Consider the following 23,886-nt stretch of genomic DNA (forward strand, 5'->3'; position numbering starts at 1 on the left):
ACCTTCACTAGTAACCAGAAGTAGGCCAGAAAGTGAATTCACAACACTCCCCATTCCCACCCAAGCAAAAAAAAAAAACATACTTGCCTTGGTCCCATTCCCCGGCGCTCTGCTTCTCTCCCTACCTCCGGTGTGCTGACTCTCCGCAGTACACAGCTGACTAAGTGAAATGACGTCGCGTCACTTGTTTCTCACACATTGGTGGAGGAAGTGGCTGGAGGCCCCTCCTCCACCATTGCAGTCTGTGCCTATGGAGACAGCGAGCGGGTGGGCACGATGTGGACTATTGGCCTCTGGTTTCCAGCCCCACGACTGTCTTGGTCCGCTGGCCGGACTGAGACAGCCAGATGACTGGATGTTGCCCGCGGACTGCACTTTGCCCAGGTCTGCTTTAAACAATTAAACCAATGAAATGCTGAACTGTTAGCGCACCTGGCATGAGCAAGAGGAGTCTGACTTCAGTACATTATTCTACCCCAAACCATAATCCCAGGTGTATGACATTGTTTTTCCCACTTGTTCCCCAGACTAATTTCTGGCGTTTTATTACATCCAAGACAAAAGCGGGACTCGTGACCAATCTCAAAGGCTATGTAGCCGGAAGTCTTGCTAGTAGCTCAATGTCGTGCAAACGCTGTCTTGTGGTTTGTGTAGACAATGATGCCTTGGGCTTTGATATGTGACATCCAATTTAACTTGTAGCAAACAATACAGGGTGGGCTGTTTATATGGATACACCTTAAAAAAAATGGGAATGGTTGGTGATATCAACTTCCTGTTTGTGGCACACTAGTATATGGGAGGGGGGAAACTCTTCAACTTTGCATTTCTTCTGTGGTGTTGCTATCATTGTGTCAATAGTGGGAGAAGAGATTTCCATTGACATTCCAACACAATGGGCAGCACTTTGAACACCTTTTATAAGTGGTCATAGACTTGTAAATAACTCATGAAAGAATAAAGCTACGTTAAAACCAAGTACACCATTGTTTTTCTAGTGAAATTCTCAATAACTGTCACATGACCATCTTCCAATCAGAAAATATAAAGTTGGATCCAAAATGGCCGCCATGGTCACCACCCATCTTGAAAAGTTTCTCCCCTCCCATATACTAATGTGCTGCAAACAGGAAGTTGATATCACCAACCATTCCTATTTTATTTAGGTGTATCCATATATATGGCCCACCCTGTAGATTAAATGTGGATCCAGTGGTGCTCCAATATCTTCAACATTGCTCGTACTAGAGTGAGCAGGTTTATTGGCCTAAACTTGCTCCCGTGGCTGCAGCGTCTGTCTCTGGACTTTTCTCCAATGGGGACGTCTTTGGTCAGTGATTACACAGGAGCTGCCAGCAGAGGATCTTGATAATTTGCTCAAGTGTATTCAGCACGCCAGCCATGAATCACCTCATTGATACTAGCCAAAACTGTAACTTCCGAGATTTCTGCATGTGGCGTTCATGCTGAATAAATCGAAATATTTTGAAAATTTTGTTTCAATTTTTTTTTCAGCATTTGCACATTAGTAAGTTGTATATTGACCCTGTTGCTTCTATAAATTCACAACTTTTCCTTCTTGGTGCTACAATTTCAGTGTTGGGGGTGTGTGGTTTTCTATGGTCTAATAGAGTAAAAAGTCCACATACACCTGTGGATGAAACTCAGCCAAACTCGCCATTCATTGGTGTTAGGAGAAGCCTGAAACTTCCCCCGACAAAGGCAGATCGGGTGGTGTAATTTCTGACTCCCAAACCTCTTGTTTTAGTTGTCGATATGTAGCTGCTAAATGAGTTTATTGCGAACCTACACCCCTCTACACATTAAAAACTCTCAAATACTTAACAAAGTCGAATGTTCAAATGTACTGGGGAGTTGGGAAATTTTTTACTAACAAATGGGTCTTACATGTAGCGTATCCTATGGTTTTGGTTTTGTTTTTTCCCTGCAGGAAAACCTCAGGTTATGTTCAGAAAACCATAGTGGAAATAGTTTTTTGGTGCAGTGTGATGTTTTTTATGCAGCAGTTATATAAATGCCAATTCTTTCAGTATTTTTAGTGCAATTTTTCCATACTGTTCTCAGTACTGGAAGAGTTGATATTCTGTGTTTTTACATATGTTCTTAGTGCATAGCATAATCGTTAGAAATTACATTTTCAATAGACCTATATTAAATTCTATGTTCAGGACCTTTAGCATCTAGCAGGAGTGCAGACTGTGTACTAAGATGCCCATCATTGTGGAGGCCCCCTCCATGCCAATCTGTACATTATCTGGACTTCCCATGATTTATTAGGGACTGGGGTTAGATGGTCCCGTTTGGAGGGAACACTTGCTAACTGTTCTTTTTTGTAGGTTAAAGTTGATCTAGGAACTGCTCGGATGTGCCTGTTTTTTTTAGGGGGTTCTACTTGCAAAAGTAACATTGGAAAGCCCATTTTAAATAGAATTTCTGTTGAATGTGATTAGCTCGGTCTGCAGTTTTATTTGCTTGCTTCAAAAAGATAAAAATAAAAAAAGAGCTAGACTCTTGTTAAGTGGTGGTTAATATCTGTTCCTATCCTTCATCTGCATAGTTGCGTGTCTGAGCCCCGGAGTATGAGAAGGGTATGCAGAGGTATTAGGTTGTTAACATGCCTCCCTTAATGGGGGTTATTTGGACATCTTTCTTGTGATATCATCACATGCCACTAAATTCTCCATCACTGTGTTCCGCCTCTCCAAGTATCAAGCTTTCAACATGTGCTTGTAAATTCTAGAGGTGCCACAGTCTTCTGCATGTTTTACATATTGCTACTTGTGTGCCACAGGTTTTGTCTGTCATTTAGTAGTGAGTAAGCTTTTCCAATTTTTTTTTTTTTTTTTTTTTTCAATGTAGGTGGCAGCAGTACAGGATGCAAGTCCTCCTCTTCTTTCTGTCTGGCTGCCCCTTTTGCCTTTGTCCCCACTGAGGCAAGCATGTCGAGCCAGCACAGCCACGCTCCGTTCTCCAGCCTCCAATCAATGGCTGATCATCAGCAGGTAACTGGAACATGGCCTTACTCTATATAACTTGTTTTGCACCACATTTTGCAAAGTGATTCATACTCTGCATGAACAGGGCTGTGGAGTCGGTAAGCCAAACCTGCGACTCTGACTCCTCAATTTCCCTTACACAGACTCCACGACTCCGACTCCCACATATATTGCTTATATTTAAGTGAAAAATGTATTGTAGTACAATGTGAACATCAGACATTTAATCATTTTTATGATACAATAATCAAGATATTTAGATAGAACATAAGGTATATTTATTGGAATACAACTTTAGAACACAAACTGTAATAAAATGTAAATGTCATACACTATGTAATATCGATTACAGTTGTGGCCAAAAGTATTGACACCCCTGCAATTCTGTCAGATAATACTCGGTTTCTTCCTGAAAATGATTGCAAACACAAATTCTTTGGTATTATTATCTTCATTTAATTTGTCTTAAATGAAAAAACACAAAAAGAATTGTCCTAAAGCCAAATTGGATATAATTCCACACAAAAAAGAGGGTGGACAAAAGTATTGGCACTGTTCGAAAAATCATGTGATGCTTCTCTAATTTGTGTAATTAACAGCACCTGTAACTTCCCTGTGGCACCTAACAGGTGTTGGCAATAACTAAATCACACTTGCAGCCAGTTGACATGGATTAAAGTTGACTCAACCTGTGTCCTTGTGTGTACCACATTGAGCATGGAGAAAAGAAAGAAGACCAAAGAACTGTCTGAAGACTTGAGAAACCAAATTGTGAGGAAGCATGAGCAATCTCAAGGCTACAAGTCCATCTCCAAAGACCTGAATGTTCCTGTGTCTACCGTGCGCAGTGTCATCAAGAAGTTTAAAGCCCATGGCACTGTGGCTAACCTCCCTAGATGTGGACGAAAAAGAAAAATTGACAAGAGATTTCAACGCAAGATTGTGCGGATGTTGGATAAAGAACCTCGACTAACATCCAAACAAGTTCAAGCTGCCCTTCAGTCTGGGGGTACAACAGTGTCAACCCGTACTATCCGTCGGCGTCTGAATGAAAAGGGACTGTATGGTAGGAGACCCAGGAAGACCCCACTTCTTACCCCGAGACATAAAAAAAGCCAGGCTGGAGTTTGCCAAAACTTACCTGAAAAAGCCTAAGGCTGTGTACACACAGCGTTTTCTTAGCTGTTTTTACCGCAGTTTTCACTATAAAACCGCTAAAAATAAGCTTCCCAGTCATTTCTATGCATTTTGCATTTTTTGTGCACATTGATGCGTTTTTTACCGCGAAAAAACCGCAGCATGCTAATTAATTTTGCGGATTTTTTTCCGCGGTTTTGGCTTCTACCATGCGGTTTGAAACCGCTGCGGAAAAAAAAAACGCATCAAAAACCGCCGCGGAAAAATGGGTGCGGTTTCTGGGAAGGGATTCAGGTATTTTAGCAGAAATTTTCTGCAACGTGTGCACTTAGCTTACAACGTTTTGGAAGAATGTTCTCTGGGCAGATGAGACAAAAGTAGAGCTTTTTGGGCAAAGGCATCAACATAGAGTTTACAGGAGAAAAAAAAGAGGCATTCAAAGAAAAGAACACTGTCCCTACAGTCAAACATGGCGGAGGTTCCCTGATGTTTTGGGGTTGCTTTGCTGCCTCTGGCACTGGACTGCTTGACTGTGTGCATGGCATTATGAAGTCTGAAAACTACCAACAAATTTTGCAGCATAATGTAGGGCCCAGTGTGAGAAAGCTGGGTCTCCCTCAGAGGTCATGGGTCTTCCAGCAGGACAATGACCCAAAACACACTTCAAAAAGCACTAGAAAATGGTTTGAGAGAAAGCACTGGAGACTTCTAAGGTGGCCAGCAATGAGTCCAGACCTGAATCCCATAGAACACCTGTGGAAAGATCTAAAAATGGCAGTTTGGAGAAGGCACCCTTCAAATATCAGGGACCTGGAGCAGTTTGCCAAAGAAGAATGGTCTAAAATTCCAGCAGAGCATTGTAAGAAACTCATTGATGGTTACCGGAAGTGGTTGGTCGCAGTTATTTTGGCTAACGGGTGTGCAACCAAGTATTAGGCTGAGGGTGCCAATACTTTTGTCTGGCACGTTTTTGGAGTTTTGTGTGAAATGATCAATGTTTTGCTTTTTGCTTCATTCTCTTGTGTTTTTTTTTCATTTAAGACAAATTAAATGAAGATAATACCAAAGAATTTGTGTTTGCAATCATTTTCAAGAAGAAACTGAGTATTATCTGGCAGAATTGCAGGGGTGTCAATACTTATGCCCACAACTGTACATATATACAGTACAGACCAAAAGTTTGTACACACCTCATTCAAAGCGTTTTCTTTTCATGACTATGAAAATTGTAGATTCACTCTGAAGCTATTAAAACTATGAATTAACACATGTAGAATTATATAATTAACAAGAAAGTGTGAAACAACTGAAAATATGTCTTATATTCTAGGTTATTCAAAGTAGCCACCCTTTGCTTTGATTACTGCTTTGCACACTCTTGGCATTCTCTTGATGAGCTTCAAGAGGTAGTCACTGGAAATTGTCTTCCAACAGTCTTGAAGGAGTTCCCAGAGATGCTTAGCACTTGTTGGCCCTTTTGCCTTCTCTCTGCGGTCCAGCTCACCCCAAACCATTTCAATTGGGTTCAGGTCTGGTGACTGTTGAGGCCAGGTCATCTGGCGTAGCACCCCATCACTCTCCTTCTTGGTCAAATAGCCCTTAAACAGCCTGGAGGTGTGTTTGGGGTCATTGTCCTGTTGAAAAATAAATGATGGTCCAACTAAACGCAAACCGGATGGAATAGCATGCCGCTGCAAGATACTGTGGTAGCCATGCTGGTTCAGTATGCCTTCAATTTTGAATAAATCCCCAACAGTGTCACCACAAACCACCATCACACCTCCTCCTCCATGCTTCACGGTGGGAACCAGGCATGTAGAGTCCATCCGTTCACCTTTTCTGCATCGCACAAAGATACGGTGGTTGGAACCAAAGATCTCAAATTTGGACTCATCAGACCAAAGCACAGATTTCCACTGGTCTAATGTCCATTCCTTGTGTTCTTTAGCCCAAACAAGTCTCTTCTGCTTGTTGCCTGTCCTTAGCAGTGGTTTCCTAGCAGCTATTATACCATGCAGGCCTGCTGCACAAAGTCTCCTCTTAACAGTTGTTGTAGAGATGTGTCTGCTGCTAGAACTCTGTGTGGCATTGACCTGGTCTCTAATCTGAGCTGCTGTTAACCTGTGATTTCTGAGGCTGGTCACTCGGAGGAACTTATCCTCCACAGCAGAGGTGACTCTTGGTCTTCCTTTCCTGGGGAGGTCTTCATGTGAGCCAGTTTCTTTGTAGCGCTTGATGGTTTTTGTCTCTATACTTGGGGACACTTTCAAAACTTTCCCAAATTTTCAGACTGACTGACCTTCATTTCTTAAAGTAATCATGGCCACTCGTTTTTCTTAGCTGCTTTTTTATTGCCATAATACAAATTCTAACCGTCTATTCAGTAGGACTATCAGCTGTGTATCCACCAGACTTCTGCACTACACAGCTGATGGTCGTAACCCCATTTATAAGGCAAGAAATCCCACTTATTAAACCTGACAGGGCACACCTGTGAAGTGAAAACCTTTTCTGGTGACTACCTCTTGAAGCTCATCAAGAGAATGCCAAGAGTGTGCAAAGCAGTATTTAAAGCAAGTGGTGTCTACTTTGAAGAACATAGAATATAAGACATACAGTATTTTCAGTTGTTTCACACTTTTTTGCTAATTATATAATTCCACATGTGTTAATTCATAGTTTGATGCCTCCAGAGTGAATCTACAATTTTCATAGTCATGAAAATAAAGAAAACTCTTTGAATGAGTTGTGCCCAAACTTTTGGTCTGTACTGTGTGTGTATGTATGTGTATGTATATATGTATATATGTGTGTATATATATATATATATATATATATATATATATATATATATATATATATATATATATATATATTTATTTCTACCTATATCTATATCTCACTAGATTGTGTATGTGGCCCGATTCTAACGCATTGGGTATTCTAGAATATGTATGCAGTTTATTTTTGAAAACTTAATAATAATGCTAAAAATTCACCCCCCCAATCCTGATATGTATGGTGTGCTACCCCTCAACCCCCTATCCTGGTATGCATGGTCCCCTGACCTGCCCCAATCCTGGAATGCATGGTCCTCTCACCTCTTTTTTTCCTGGTATGCATGGTCCTCTTACTCCCCTTTCGGTGTATGCATGGTCCTCTTACTCCCCTTTCGGTGTATGCATGGTCCTCTCACCCCTCTTTCCTGGTATGCATGGTCCTCTTACTCCCCTTTCAGGGTATGCATGGTCCCCTCACCCCCCAATCCTGGTATGCATGGTCCCCTCACCCCCCTTTTGCTGGTATGCATGGTCTCCTCACCCCCCAATCCTGTTATGCATGGTCCCCTCACCCCCCAATCCTGGTATACTGTTCCGCAGAACCTCATACTGCACACCTCAGCTGCTGCAGAACCTCATACTGCACACCTCAGCTGCTGCTGAACCTCATACTGCACACCCCTACGTTTTGAAAATAAAGCCTGCACCTTAAGATGATGTGGTGATGAATGCTGTCTATTTATTCAAACTATCAATTGATGTTGATGTGTTACTGAAGACGAGCAATGCCTGTCCTGGGCGTCATTTTGGGCAGCTATGAGGTGTACCTGACTGGTGCTAAAAAAAATTAAAAAAAAAAGTGTTAGTCTGTGTGCAACCCGGCTATCATTCTTTTTGGTACAGATAAGATATTTTGCTATTGAAAACATTATCTATGAGCTCAAAAACCTTTCAGGTGATGCGGTTTTTTGAAAAGCTGATCTGCTTTTGCAGCTGAAAAACGTATCCTCAAAAAACGCAGGAAAAACGCTGTGTGTGAATGTAGCCTTAGATCTGGAATAGAACAGCCATTTATAGGACATTTCATAACTTTCCCAAATGCCTACTGTACCCAATTTAGTATATATTTTAGGAGTCGGTCCATTTTATACCGACTCCACAGCCCTGTGCGTGAAAGCAAAAATGCTCTTTTATTTTCTTTTTATTTCGTTATGCCTTTTTAGAGGCATAAGGCACATGTTCCACAGAAAGGGTTGTCCCTTTTCAGACATGTTTTTTTGCAGCTTCAATTTAACAACAAACCATTTTGTTGCTGCCTTCTTTGGCGAGTTTACGCTGTTGCTTCTGGCTTTGACTGGCATATGTTGTGTCAACGTCAGCGCTGCAGCCCATCGGTGAACTCAATGGGTTTTCCATTTAATTGAGCTCACTGATATTTTTGGTTTTTGTCAATGACTCAGTGCTGCAGCCAACATTTGACACTGGGATCGGTGGCAGAGAATTGCCAGTGGGCCCTGGGAAGGAAAGTACAGTTTTGTTTTTTTGCCATAGTAGAACATTAACTAAAATGGGACAATCTCTTTAAAAAAAAAATAAGTTAGACTTTAAAAAGGCATAACATTGTGAATAAAACAAACAGGCAAAAACCCCACAAAGTGTAAATGCAATAATGTATATTTATACACCGTACATATGAGGCCATACAAGTGACACATTCACAGAATATTAGGGGGAAAGTCATTATTTAATTAGAGATATCTTGTTGTGCTTGCCTGCTTTTTTCACAAGTATTCACAAAATGTATTGTTTTTCAGTTTCTATTTCAGAATTTGTGTATGTATATGACTTGGATAATTAACACCAAGTGGGTATTCTTTTCATGTATACACCAGGTCCTGCCAGACATGACAATTCTACAACGACGGATTCCATTAACCTTCCGAGACTCGGCAGCTGCACCGCTACGGAAGCTTTCAGTGGACTTGATAAAGACTTACAAGCACATAAATGAGGTTAGTTCACAATAATTGTAACTATAGTTTCGACTAATTATCAGGCTATGTGCACACGTAGCATTTTAAAACGCTTACTAAAAACCGGACTCCTTCCCAGAAATCGCGCGGTTTTTTTCGCGCGATTTCACCGCGATTATGATCGCGATTTTGCTGCGATTTTCGCGTGCGATATTCAAATACTTTCCAAGCGATTTGAAGCATCGTTTGTAAAGTGACTGACAGGTTGGTCACACTCGTCAAACATAGTGTTTGACAAGTGTGAGCAGGTTTTTACTATTGAGGCTGCCTATGCGGCATCAATAGTAAAAGATAGGATGTTAAAATGCTAAAAAAAAAAAAAAAAAATATCGGGGTATATTTACCTTCCGGCGTCCCGCGCTGCATTCCCGGGCCTCAGCGTTCCCAGTAATGCCTTGCGAGACCTGTGATAGTCTCGCGTTGCTATAGCGATCTCGCGAGACCACGTCATCACAGGACCTTGCCGCAAGGCATTACTGGGAACGCTTAGGCCGGGAATGCATCGCGGGACGCCGGAAGGTAAATATACCCCGATTTTTTATTTTTTTTTTAGTTTTTTTACAGGGGTATGGTACCCAGGGCCTGGAGGACAGTCTCCTCTCCTCCACACCGTGGGTACCAACCGCACATGAGACGCTTATCTTCCCGCATGGTGGGCATAGCCACATGCGGGAAGTAAGCGATTCTCATGCATTCCTATGGGTGCGGAATCGCGGCAATTCTTTGCGATTCCGCACAAAGAATGAGCATGCTGCGATTTTTTTCCGCGATGCGATTCCGCCGCGGAAAAAAGCGCAGCATTAGCACAGCATGTGCGGAATGCCATAGGAATGCATGGGGGGCGTTCTGTACACGATTTTTAAGCGTTTTCGCGCCGAAAATCGCGGCAAAAACGCTTAAAAATCGTTACGTGTGCACACAGCCTCAAAGTTGTTCATATATTGCTGTTTTGCCACAAACATTTTGAAAGACTGCACAACCATTTTATTGTAAGTTGATCCATCGCCTCACACTTTTTCCTCTGCATTTCCGTCATATATAATTTTGGGTTCTGCATGCAATTGATGTAATATGCCCGAGTGACTACAGTCCTTTTGTCAGAGTTCTGAAACAAAACAATGAAAAGTTTAATTGTGCTCTGTAAATTTATACCAACTCTCGATTGTTTTTTCTACACTACTGAATGTCAACGGAATGTACAGTAGGGAAGAGAAGTATTTCATATATTTAATCATTTTAGTGCCATTTATTCCATGGAGCTTTACATGTGAGGAGGGGTATACATAATAAAAAACAAGTACAATAATCTTAAACACTACAAGTCACGGCTGGCACAGTAGGAGAGAGGATCCTGCCCGCAAGGTCTCACAATATACAGCTGATTTTGCAAGTTTTTCCACCTACAAAGAATGGAGAGGTCTGTAATTTTTATCGTAGGTACACTTCACCTGTGCAAGACAGAATCTAGGGAAAAAAAAGAATCACATTGTATGATTTATACATAATTAATTTGCAATTTATTGTATGAGTTACAGCTCCCTCCAAAGATTTTCTATTGGGTTCAGGCCTGGAGACGGGCTACACCACTCCAAGACCTTGATATGCTTCAAGCCACTTCTTAGTTGCTCTGGCTGTTTTGAGTCATTGTTATGCTGGAAGACCCAACTTTAATGTTCTTACTGAGGGAAGAAGGTTATTTGTCAAAATTGTGCAATACATGACCCCATTCATCCTCCCTTCAATACAGTGCAGTTGTTCTATCCCCTCTGCAGAAAAGCACCCCCTAAGTATGTTTCCCCCGCCATGTTCCACGGTTGGGTCTTCTTTTTGTTACTCATCCTACTTCATCTAAACATGGCGAGTGGTGTTAATACCATAAAGTTCTATTTTGGTCTCATCTGACCACATTACCTTCTCCCTTGTCTCTTCTGGATCATCCCAATGGTCATTGGCAATCTTTAATCGGGCCTGGACATGTGCTGGCGTGAGCAGAGGGACCTTGCTTGCCATGCAGGATTTTAATCCATGACGGTTGTAGTGTGTTACTAACCGTAATGTTTTGAGACTGTGTCCCAGCTCTATTCAGGTAATTGACCAGGTCCTTCTATATAGTTCTGGTCTCATTCATGACCTTTCTCCGAATCATCCTCACCCCACAAGGTGAGATCTTGCAAGAAGCCCAAGACTGAGGAGGATTGACAGTCATCTTGTGTTTCTTCCATCTTCTAATAATTGTGCCAACAGTTGTTGCCGTCTCACCAAGCTGCTTGCTTATTGTCCTGTAGCACATCCCAGTCTTGTGCAGGTCTACAATCTTGTCCCCGGTGTCCTTAGACAGTTCTTTGGTCTTGGCCATGGTGGAGAGGTTGAAGTGTGATTGTGTGTGGACAGTTGCAGATAATGGATGCAGAGTAGTGGTGCTTCTTAAAGAAAACCTACAGATTTGTAAGAGCCAGAATTCTTGCTGGCTGGTAGGAGATCGAATACTTATTTCATACAATAAAATGTAAATTAATTATGTAAAAATCATACAATGTGATTTTCTGGATTTTATTTTTAGATTCTGTCTCAGTTGAAGTGTACCTTCGATAAAAAATTATAGATCTCTCCATTCTTTGTAGGTGGGAAAACTTGCAAAATCGCCAGTGTATCAAATACTTATTTTCTCCACTGTATATGACTCTTCTGTAAACTAGTAGCTCTTGCCAAGTGCACATACATGCATCTCCCTGGGCAGGAGAAGTTAAGAAATCCTGTTTGTAAATCCATCATGACCTAAGTAGCAATATATAGATTTCCATAGAACAATTTTTAGTTCCCCTTTCAAATTATGTGTAGAAACTAAAGGCATCGTCTCCACACAACATACAATTTGCGCAGCAATATTTTCTTTTGCTTCAATTGACGACCAATGACACTTAACTAATTAATGTATGTGTAATTTCAGGTTTATTACGCTAAAAAGAAGCGCCGTGCCCAACAAGTGCCACCTGAAGACTCCAGCACGAAAAAGGAAAGGAAAGTGTTCAACGATGGATTTGACGATGATAACTACGATTACATAGTTAAAAACGGAGAGAAGTGGATGGACCGATACGAAATAGATTCACTGATTGGAAAAGGATCTTTTGGACAGGTAATCGGATTGGAGAAGCATTCAGAAAAGCCTGTGTGTGCTGTATACACATACACAGATAGATATCCTATATATCCTGTCATCTGCGTGTTAGAACTGTGTGTGCATGTATATCTTACAGCTAAAGAATAATAATTTTAGAATATTGATTTTAGGTTTGAGTCTTTTGTGACGTTTCCGTGACTCATCGGTATTTGAGCACATATTTTACAGTGGCCACTAAACAATCTCTACACATTTCATTACAGCCGTTCTGTTGCTGATATGAATGAGTACACAACTGAGAATGGTGTGGCCCATTCTATAGAACTATAGTTCTTACCTTTATTAGTATATCTTAATAATTTGCTGGGTTATTTTCTTGTGTGTTAAACCCAAGTATGTGTTTTTCAGGTGGTGAAGGCATACGATCACCACGATCAAGAATGGGTAGCCATTAAAATCATTAAAAATAAGAAGGCTTTTTTGAACCAGGCCCAGATAGAGCTGAGACTACTTGAGCTTATGAACAAACATGACACCGAAATGAAGTATTACATTGGTAAGTAATGCCACACAATTATTAAAATTGATGTTTTATCCTGACAAGGGGCCGTGACTAGGAGAAATCTGCAAGTGCCTGTGTAAGGGTATATTCACATGGAGCAGATTTTTATTTCTGCAGCTAAAGTCTGAAAGGGGCTTGAAGAAATCCTTTTGCTTTTCATTAAAACAAATCAAGATGAATGGAACAGATCTTAAGTTGCAGAAATTTCTACTGCTTGAAAGTGTACCTTAAGGCTCATAAAAACTGGTCTGACCAGAGCATAATCCAAATTCATTTTCTAGAGCACTTTGCTGCTTTTCCAATTTGCCATTTTTTTTTTTTTAATTTTTTTTTTTTTTTGTGGGGGGGTGGGGGTGGGGATATGACATTCCTGTGACTTCTTAGTTATAGCGCTTTAAATCAGGGCTGTGGAGTCGGTAAGCCAAACCTGCGACTCCGACTCCTCAATTTCCCTTACTCCGACTCCGACTCCCACACATATTGCTTATATTTAAGTGAAAAATTTATTGTAGTACAATGTGAACCTCAGACATTTAATCATTTTTATGATCCAATAATCAAGATATTTAGATAGAACAGAATATATATTGGTGTACTACCCGGTTTTCATTCTTTTTGGTACAGATACGATATGGATAGACAGATATGGATAAATGGATATATAGATAGAGCAGATTTCTAATCTGCTTTTGCTATTGAAAACATTATCTATGAGCTCAAAAACCTTTCAGGTGATGCAGTTTTTTAAAAAGATGATCAGCTTTTGCAGCTGAAAAACGTATCCTCAAAAAACACAGGAAAAACGCTGTGTGTGAATGTAGCCTTAGATCAGGAATAGAACAGTCATTTATAGGACATTTCATAACTTTCCCAAACTCCTATAAAAAAATATTCAGCACATCCTGCATTGAATTACTGTACCCAATTTATTATATATTTTAGGAGTCTGTCCATTTTATACCGACTCCGACGCCGACTCCACCAAAATGAGCACCGACTCCACGACTCCGACTCCACAGCCCTGCTTTAAATCTTAAATAAACTCCGTACAATCCCTAAAGAGACCATGTATTGTGGATGCGACTATCTAACGCAGTGGTAAAATTGCACTGGATGTGTCAGGGGTCTGAAATGTCACCAGCTTTCTTTGTCTTTGCAGTGCATCTAAAGCGGCACTTTATGTTTCGGAACCATCTTTGTCTGGTGTTCGAGCTTCTGTCCTACAACTTGTATGACCTTCTGAGAAATACAAACTTCCGTGGAGTTTCTCTAAACTTGACCCGAAAGTTTGCTCAGCAACTCTGCACCGCTCTGCTCTTCTTGGCTACTCCTGAACTCAGCATCATTCATTGCGACCTGAAACCCGAGAACATTCTTCTATGTAACCCAAAACGCAGTGCCATCAAAATTGTGGACTTTGGTAGCTCCTGTCAGCTTGGACAAAGGGTACGTGTTTAGGAAGTCCCTCGTGAGTGATGTAAAGGCATCCTCCTCCTCATAGTCTTGTCAGAAGAGACTTGTGTAATGCAGTAGGTTAAGTCGTCTAAATAGAGGAGGATCGGTAATATTGAAATTCAGATTCCAAGCTTTTTTATTTCGCTGACTGAGTTTGTGTCTGCCTGTGACATACTCCCACACATCGTTTTTAGTTTTTATTCTTTTACTGCATGAATCCAACAAAAATCATGTATTTTTCTGCTGGGCCAAAATTACCTTATTTTTCAGACTATAAGATGCAGCGGACCATAAGACGCACCTCAAAATTTCAGAAAGAAAATGGGGGTACAAAATCTAATGCATCAAATGGGGATCAGTCTTACAGTCTGAATTCAGCTTTAAGGTGGGGATGGACAGCGCTGGTGGAGCGGGGTAACTGTGTGTTTGGTCCAACGATATGATCTGACTCCCATCCCAGACTGATGTGGCTGTCCTCGGTGGTACGGGTGCTCTTCCGTTATCTTGTGAATGTCTGGAGCCCCTGCTAATCCATTGCTGCAATGCAATGGCTTCTGGGAAACTGGCCGCCGGGCTTTCACAAGATGTCGGTGGAGCCCCCGTACCACTGAACACCACAGAACCCGCTGCACCAGTCTGGGATGAGAGTCAGATCATCGTCCTGCAGCGTTGGACCACCGAATTTTCCTCTTCCCAGCCCAGTACAGCAGACTATCCAGACTCCTGTCTGCCGCCCCATCCTGGTAAGTACATTCCGGCTAATAAGACGCACCCCCAAATTTAAGGTTTAAAAAAGTGCGTCTTCTAGTCCAAAAAATACGGCAGTTAAATGAAATTATTTTAATTTTGGAGATTGTCCAAATAAGTAACAATTTTGGCTTTAATTAATTCCGACTGTCTTCGGCTGCCCGGGCGTCGGTCTAGGTTGCCTTGTGGAAGTAAACAAATGTCTTAACTTTCTAATATCCACAAATCTTATTATTTTCAAAGATCTACCAGTATATTCAAAGCCGCTTTTATCGGTCGCCTGAGGTGTTACTGGGGATGCCGTATGACCTGGCAATAGACATGTGGTCTTTAGGGTGTATTTTGGTGGAAATGCACACAGGAGAACCTTTATTCAGCGGATCCAATGAGGTAAGAAATTATCATAAAAAAATACCCGCAGCCCAATAGGAATAATTTTGCATGTCTATTTCTATAGAATTTTGTGATTATTTCCTGCTTGAAAGTAGCGATTTCATATGTAGACCAGTCTCATTATGGCTGCTGTTCTGCATTTGTGAAGTAGTAAAACTAATAAAACTGCTTGTGACACAAAAGGTGGACCAGATGAACAAAATAGTGGAAGTCCTGGGAACTCCACCAAACCACATGTTGGATCAGGCCCCAAAGGCACGGAAATACTTTGACAAACTTCCTGAAGGAACGTGGACTGTAAAGAAAAATAAAGATATCAAGAAGGTGAAAACATAAAATAAATTCTGTTACTTGTGATGTGATCATCTGATAACTTCATACGATTTTGATGAATATTGACATGTATCAAGGTTTGAAATACAGAGTTTGAAATCTTTTTTTTATTCTTTTAGGATTACAAAGTGCCAGGAACTCGTAGGCTCCATGAAGTTCTGGGTGTAGAAACCGGTGGTCCCGGTGGACGTAGAGGAGGAGAACAGGGACATTCGCCATCCGATTATCTCAAATTTAAAGATTTAATTTTACGGATGTTGGATTATGACCCTAAAACTAGGATTACCCCTTTTTATGCGCTCCAGCACAATTTCTTCAAGAAAACGACAGATGAAGGGACAAATACAAGTAACAGTAACTCTACAAGCCCTGCAATGGACCATAGTCACTCTACCAGTACAACTAGTTCTGTGTCCAGCTCAGGTGAGGTATTGCATGTGCCAACACAAAGTATTGCAGCAAATTTCACAGTCTGTTGGCTCCAAGTCTGTCTGTTGTAAATCTGCTTTCTACTGTTCAAAGGCAATATTAGTCCAAAAGAACAAAGGCAGCACTCCAATAGAAAAAATAAGTGATTTTTTTTGGCCCATGTGGACCTTTCTAAAGCTTGCACATGGGCCAATAAATCACACTTATTTTTTCTATTGGAGTGCTGCCTTTGTTCTTTTAGACTATAGCATGAGGCTTGGTACATACCTGGAAGGATTTTTTGCACCCTTTGTTTTCTTGTGGTGCGATAGATAAATATATATATATATATATATATATATATATATATATATATATATATATATATATATATATATATTTTTTTTTTTTTTTCATATTCTCATACAAACACGCACCCACATATATATCTCATACACACATTTATTTTTGTAATGTATTGTTAAGATGCCTATATATTTATGAAATATTATAAATTATTTTTTCATATATAGTTTGTAGTTTTTTGTTTCTAAAAATGTATACATTACATTTAATGTTTTTCTATCAATTTATTTTCTTAAATTGATTACAAAAATATATTTTCTTTAATAGTTGGTACATGTGAAAATAAAAAAAAAGGTCTTATATTTGATCAGAGAAATTCGCTCCTTTCTCATCCTCGACTGATTTCACTCTCAAAATTCTCTCTTCACGGGTAAAATCTGTCTTGAGTGAACACCGTTTCCCATTACTGAGATAACGGTCGGTTCTCATAAAGTTCTACGGAGAGCGTGCATCACTGTCGGCCTCTCGCTCCTCCATAGAATTTTAAAGCACCAACTGTCCCCTCCTATCTCAGTAACGTCCTCACTGAATACAGATCCCCCCCCCCCATGGATTGTGTGTGAATGATCATTCCTGGTGGATAAAGAAATAAGTAAAAATTGTGGTATATATAATATGTATGGGGCCAAAAAAAGCCTCAATTAATCATATGGCAGATAGAATAAGCCGATACATATACATAAAGGACACTTGATGAAGACAACTGCAATCACAAAGATCAAAGTGAATAGAAAAGAAAGGCCAGCAGTCAAAATGTCACATAAAATACAAAATTTTATTGATAATATGTAATAAGACATAGGTACATGGAAGAGGGGGGAGGGAACTCACAAATGGCTGAAAAGAGGGCCTAGTATGTCACCCATATCTCCCAGGCAAGCAACCCCATGTGGTCATACCACAAAGAAGTTCATATGAGAGTCATACATAATTAAGTAAATATAATATACATCTACATAGTGAACCGAGACTCAAAGAACTAACTGGTAGTGAAAAGTATCTAATCTGGAACAATTGTTCATAATAACTAGACCTACAAAGGGTCTGCAATATTACCTGGACAGAATGGGGGTAAACCATACAGCGGCCGGACCCCGACGCGCGTTTCGGAGCGTACTGCTCCTTCCTCAGGGGGCGTGGCTGGCAACGTCACTGTGTGACGTTTATATCATGCCAGATCAACAGCTATTGGGTGCGCCGGCTGGCTGTCATGTCCGAGGCAGCGCCCCCTCTAGACGAAACGGAAACGCTCGGGCCCCACGTGATCCGAGACGTCAGAGGGAGGGAACAGCCATCGGGCCGACCAGTCAGCACTTGCGCAAGACAGGACTTCCTGTCTTGCGCAAGTGCTGACTGGTCGGCCCGATGGCTGTTCCCTCCCTCTGACGTCTCGGATCACGTGGGGCCCGCGCGTTTCCGTTTCGTCTAGAGGGGGCGCTGCCTCGGACATGACAGCCAGCCGGCGCACCCAATAGCTGTTGATCTGGCATGATATAAACGTCACACAGTGACGTTGGCAGCCACGCCCCCTGAGGAAGGAGCAGTACGCTCCGAAACGCGCGTCGGGGTCCGGCCGCTGTATGGTTTACCCCCATTCTGTCGAGGTAATATTGCAGACCCTTTGTAGGTCTAGTTATTATGAACAATTGTTCCAGATTAGATACTTTTCACTACCAGTTAGTTCTTTGAGTCTCGGTTCACTATGTAGATGTATATTATATTTACTTAATTATGTATGACTCTCATATGAACTTCTTTGTGGTATGACCACATGGGGTTGCTTGCCTGGGAGATATGGGTGACATACTAGGCCCTCTTTTCAGCCATTTGTGAGTTCCCTCCCCCCTCTTCCATGTACCTATGTCTTATTATATATTATCAATAAAATTTTGTATTTTATGTGACATTTTGACTGCTGGCCTTTCTTTTCTATTCACTTTGATCTGGTGGATAAAGAAGTGGATTTCTGATACTACAAAGTTGCTTGTTTTTGTGAGTACTGTCTTCTTATGATTATTCTCTGTTTGTGGAACGTGGGATGTTCTGCATGGCTATCTGTAACGCTGCTTTGAGCATAAAAAGTTCTAGATATTAGACATGTCAAAACTATTGACCATAGGTCACAAACTTGTATGTGAAAGGTTTTCTATTTTATCTCTGAAGTTCACAATCTGACTTGCTTTTATATGGTCAAACCTATTTGTGGGATGTTTGATCCTAGAGGCATTAATCTTGGTGGGGAGCGATTTCAATATGCGGTATCCAGAGGTGGCTGGGACTGCAGAGATCGCTGTATGTGCCATTGTCTCTGTAACTCGTATCAATCGTAGCAAGACCCCCTACACTGTTCTCTTAATCCCACCACCTCTTGTCGTCGCTTATGAAAAGGCTAAAATTAAAATTCTTTTTTTTTTTCTTTTTGGTGAATGTGTGTTTTGTAATTGTTCGACAATGGCCTACACACATTGAATGCGTTATGTACAGTCATGGCCAAAAGTTTAGAGAATGACAAATATATTTTCACATGATCTGCTGCCCTCTGGTTTTATGTGTGTTTGTCAGATGTTTTTATCACATACAGAAATATAATTGCAATCATATTATGAGTAACAAAAGGTTATATTGACAGTTAGAATGAGTTAATGCAGCAAGTCAATATTTGCAGTGTTGACCCTTCTTCTTCAGGACCTCAGCAATTCTCCCTGGCATGCTCTCAATCAACTTCTGGATCAAATCCTGACTGATAGCAGTCCATTCTTGCAAAATCAATGCTTTTATTTTGTCTGATTTTGAAGGTTTTTGTTTGTCCACCCGTTTCTTGATGATTGACCACAAGTTCTCAATGGGATTAAGATCTGGGGAGTTTCCAGGCCATGGTCCCAAAATCTCTGTTTTGTTCCCTGAGCCATTTAGTTATCACCTTTATTTATGGCAAGGTGCTCCATCATGTTGATAAAGGCATTGTTGATCGCCAAACTGCTCTTGGACGGTTGGGAGAAGTTGCTCTTGGAGGACATTCTGGTACCATTCTTTATTCATGGCTGTGTTTTGAGGCAAGACTGAGAGAGAGCCCATTCCCTTGGCTGAGAAGCAACCCCGCACATGAATGGTTTCAGGATGCTTGACAGTTGGCATGAGACAATGACTGGTGGTAACGCTCACCTGGTCTTCTCCGAATAAGCAGTTTTCCAGATGTCCCAAACAATTGAAAAGGGGATTCATCAGAGAAAATGACTTTACCCCAGTCCTCAGCAGTCCACTCCCTGTACGTCTTGCAGAATATCAGTCTGTCCATGATGTTTTTTCTGGAGAGAAGTGGCTTCTTTGCTGCCCTCCTTGAGACCAGGCCTTGCTCCAAGAGTCTCCTCCTCACAGTGCGTGCAGATGCACTCACAAATGCCTGCTGCCATTCCTGAGCAAGCCATGCACTGCTGGTAGCCCGATCCCGCAGCTGAAACACTTTTAAGAGACGGTCCTGGCGCTTGCTGGTCTTTCTTGGGCGCCCTGGAGCCTTTTTGGCAACAAGGGAACCTCTCTCCTTGAAGTTCTTGATGATGCGATAGATTGTTGACTGAGGTGCAATCTTTCTAGCTGCGATACTCTTCCCTGTTAGGCCATTTTTGTGCAGTGCAATGATGACTGCACGTGTTTCTTTAGAGATAACCATGGTTAACAGAAGAGAAACAATGATGCCAAGCACCAGCCTCCTTTTAAAGTGTCCAGTGGTGTCATTCTTACTTAATCATGACAGATTGATCTCCAGCCCTGTCCTCATCAACACCCACACCTGTGTTAATGGAGCAATCACTGAGACGATGTTAGCTGGTCCTTTTAAGGCAGGGCTGCAATGATGTTGAAATGTGTTTGGGGGATAAAGTTAATTTTCTAGGCAAATATTGACTTTGGAAGTAATTGCTGTTAAGCTGATCACTCTTTATAACATTCTGGAGTATATGCAAATTGCCAATAGAAAAAATGAAGCAGTAGACTTTGTAAAAATTAATATTTGTGTAATTCTCTAAACTTTTGGCCATGACTGTAGTGCTAACATATTCTGAATCGCTACATCATTCACTTTAGTGTATGTCAGCCATGTCCACACTACAGAAATTCATGTATAACACACAAGGGTTTGAGAGTTTGGTAGAGAACAGGACCACCTGGCTGAAACCAACCCAAACTATGCCAGTGTTGCCCTTGGTAGTTCCAAGCCAGCGCCCCAGTGCAAGGTTACAGCAATGACCATGCAGGTACAAACTGCGAGCAACAGAGTATAGATTTATCATGCGAGATCAGGAACAATAGTTTTGTTCAGGCTTCTTGCTTTTATTCCATCCATTTTTCCGTCGATGCTTCAGCTCCTTAAGTAGACTTGTTTCTGGACACGTGTTGCGTGTGTCGTCTGCGTCTTCTCACACATGTTCTGCTTTACCTGCAGGAGGATCAAGTGGCTCTTCTAATGATAACCGCAATTACCGGTACAGCAACCGATACTATAACAGTGCCGTCGCTCACACAGATTATGAGATGCAGAGTCCACAGGTAAGCGGTCATTATAGTTTCTGCATAGTCTTAACATTGCGATGAGGGAATAATGGGTACAAGACTATCATACTGCAAATTGTTCTAGATCTCCAGAAAATGTGAATTTTATTTTATATTTTGCTTCTAACTGTATATGGGAGAGTTTCCATTTTGGAAATGATCTCTTAGGAAGATTGCTGGCGCGTGAGCGTATAATAAGCACACTATGACTTACCATTGTAGGGAGTAAGAAGCAATGTGTGTACACTGAGCTGAGTGCAAACAAATGTGTGAAAGGGAAGATTTTGTGTGTAAGCAGCGATCCTGGGCTGTGGAGAGGCTGAATGTCATCTTCTCAGTGAGACACACTTCTGCTCCTGAGGTCGTTGCTTTCTGCAGCCAGCGGGCTCTTGTTGGAGTGACATCCATGTGTGTGATGGATTACCTACGAGACGTATGGGATATATGGCAAATCTGTATGTTAATGTGGTTTCGTTTCTCGTCTCTCCCCAGACTCATTCTCAGCAGCAGATAAGACTGTGGGCCGGCGGAGATGTTCCCATCACAAACAGCGATTCCTACCCTCAGATCTTACCTCACAAGCCTACTCCCAGTCAGCCGCAGCATTTTCATGGAAACGAACCACATCACCCTCACCCACTGTATCATCATGTTAACCGGCCACACTACCATCGGCAGCTCATCACCTCCTCTTCTCCGCAAATCCCAGAGTCTATGGAGCTCAGCTTGGGACACAGACACCCCCAGTCTTCCTCTTCATTGCACCCACACCACCCTAGCTTAGACTGCACTCCGTTTGGCTCCTCAAACTTACACTTAGGGGTTTCTGCTTTTCGGACTAGAACAGTCAGCGGGCATAACGATTCTGGCGTGCCTCTGAATTATCCCTACTCTAGCAACACATCCAGCATGGTTGGACCACCTCATATCCGAAACAGGACGGAAACTGAAGAGAGTGCGATGTTAGGCGTTTGTGTCCCTCAGAGTACGGCAGCAAGCTCTTGATGATTCTTTCATGTAAAATTAAAGCCATACCAATAATAGAAAAAAATGAATTCGGAGGAGGGCTGACAGGCTGCAGGGTGGGGTTGTGGAAAAAGGGTGAGCTGGCTTTTATCACAACCATCAAACAAAAAAAATGTCAAGGTGTAGCTGTTAATGTGAATTGTTTATTTATTAAAAAAAAATCACTACGAGAGGAGTGTGAAGTGTGTGTTGACCCATGAGAAGCAGTTTTAAACAGACTTAATTGGACTGCTCTTTTTATTTTATTTTTATTTTTTATTGCTTTTTTTGACACACTGGTAGAAGTTTAACCTGTGCAAAGACTTCAAGACATTTCCAATGCTTCCATTTCTATCATAAAAGTTCCTCTTCAGAAGAAGCAGGATGATCCAGACTTACTTTGCACGTCAGTGAACTCGTTTACAGGCCAAACGTCACTCTGCAAAACACTGTCTGTGCCAGTTGCCCTATGCTGCCATCTTAAGCATTCATCCAGATCTCTCCTGTGTTGCCCCCCGTCCTTCCCCACCTTATACCAACCTTCTCGCTAGGGTGCAGATTTATGCACTTCACTGGAATAACCTTGGCTGCTAACTCCACACTCTCAACTGGAATTGCTGCTAAAACTCTTTAACAGTTTTTGCTTTCTAAGAAACCTAAAGGTTCCCCCATGTCTTTTATTTATGACTTCGTACTCAGTCGGTTTTTAGCTGTTTCAGGAAAGATTTTTAGGAGCCATTTTTTTTTCCTTTATAACCAATTAATACAAAATTTCAGTGTCTCTTATTCTCCCGTCATCACTTTTTACTTTTTTTTTTTTTTTTTTCCTTCTACCTTTGGTTATCCTTCTAGATTCTTTTGGTTTGCATACCCATTTCTTGTTTTCAACACTACATTATATATATTTTTTTTATTGCATTTCCCCTTTTCGGCCTCTTAAGTTCCGTGTGACCAGTGATGGCACATCTTCATGGGTTATTGTAAGACGCTAAGCCCTTGCTTCAGTATTAACTTTTACAGCGCTATGTGCTGTAACAGTAGGGTTTTTCTAATTTACCTTTATTTTTTTTATTTTTTTTTTTTTTTTTAAAGCTTTCAAAATGTAAAGATTTAACCTGTCCTTTTTTTTTTTCTTCATATCTCTGTGGATAGTAACGTACTGTTTTAATTTTATTTTTTATTTTATTTTCTTATTTTTTTTTCCTTTTTTATTTATTGTACCAAAGAATGGTATTGAGGCATCACTTTTAAAAAATGAGGGAAAAAAAAAAACAAAAAAAAAATCAGACATGTAAAATGATTGTCTTTTTAAATGTTTCCTTTTTCTGTTCTTGAGTGTTTTTAATTGGGCTTAAAAATTCTGAATCATGTGTAGTTGCTGTTGGACTCCAAGGCCTTTCACATTCATGTTTGTTTCAAGTATTGTGGGTGATTTTGGAGGATCCTAAAAATAAAGTAATAGACAGCTACAGAAGATCAAGAGGATTGGTGTTGATTGTGTCTTTAAAAAAAAAAAAAATCCTTAAAGGAAACTCGTTAAGAAGAATCACAACTTTTAGACGTGCTGTAATTATATCTTCACAAATGCTTCTGTGAATAAAATGGAAATAAAAGATGATTTTTACTTTGCTGCCAGAAATGCTTTCAATATCATGTGCCAGAAGGATTGATGGTAGCAAAGGATTGAACAACGTATTTTGGCTTTATTTATAGGAGAAGAGATGGAAATCTTTGTACTGTCTGGTATTCCTGTTGCCCATATATCTTCTACTATAGTATATTTATTTGTTTTTGCTTTTTATATCTTTTATTCTAGCAAAAGGCCTCTAAATTTATATCTTTGCCTTTTAACTATTTGTTTCATTCATTCACCACTTTTTTTTTTTTTTTTTGTTTTTTACGAATGTGAAAAAGGGATTTAAACTTAACTCATTGCTTCTTCTCTACTTTGTAACTTTTGGAGATAATCTACATTTTTTTTTTT

General features: G+C 40.8%; 1 protein-coding gene across 3 annotated transcripts in view; it reads left to right on the top strand.

Moving 5' to 3' along the window:
• LOC141085268 (dual specificity tyrosine-phosphorylation-regulated kinase 1B-like) overlaps positions 1 to 23,384 on the top strand; it is a 65,669-nt gene extending 42,285 nt beyond the window's left edge. For all 3 annotated transcript variants that reach the window (XM_073570541.1, XM_073570540.1, XM_073570542.1), the window contains exons 2-11: positions 2,881 to 3,023; positions 8,827 to 8,946; positions 11,915 to 12,103; positions 12,497 to 12,644; positions 13,810 to 14,096; positions 15,096 to 15,242; positions 15,429 to 15,569; positions 15,698 to 16,001; positions 20,791 to 20,894; positions 21,390 to 23,384. In XM_073570541.1, the coding sequence (XP_073426642.1) occupies positions 2,961 to 3,023; positions 8,827 to 8,946; positions 11,915 to 12,103; positions 12,497 to 12,644; positions 13,810 to 14,096; positions 15,096 to 15,242; positions 15,429 to 15,569; positions 15,698 to 16,001; positions 20,791 to 20,894; positions 21,390 to 21,902 (2,016 nt within the window). In that variant the 5' untranslated portion in view covers positions 2,881 to 2,960 and the 3' untranslated portion in view covers positions 21,903 to 23,384. The remainder of the gene's footprint in view (positions 1 to 2,880; positions 3,024 to 8,826; positions 8,947 to 11,914; positions 12,104 to 12,496; positions 12,645 to 13,809; positions 14,097 to 15,095; positions 15,243 to 15,428; positions 15,570 to 15,697; positions 16,002 to 20,790; positions 20,895 to 21,389) is intronic.
• Positions 23,385 to 23,886: the final 502 nt, after the last annotated feature.

The sequence above is a fragment of the Dendrobates tinctorius genome, unplaced genomic scaffold (assembly GCF_039654945.1).
Source record: "Dendrobates tinctorius isolate UK_male_01 unplaced genomic scaffold, ASM3965494v1 ptg000028l, whole genome shotgun sequence".
Lineage (NCBI taxonomy): Eukaryota > Metazoa > Chordata > Amphibia > Anura > Dendrobatidae > Dendrobates > Dendrobates tinctorius.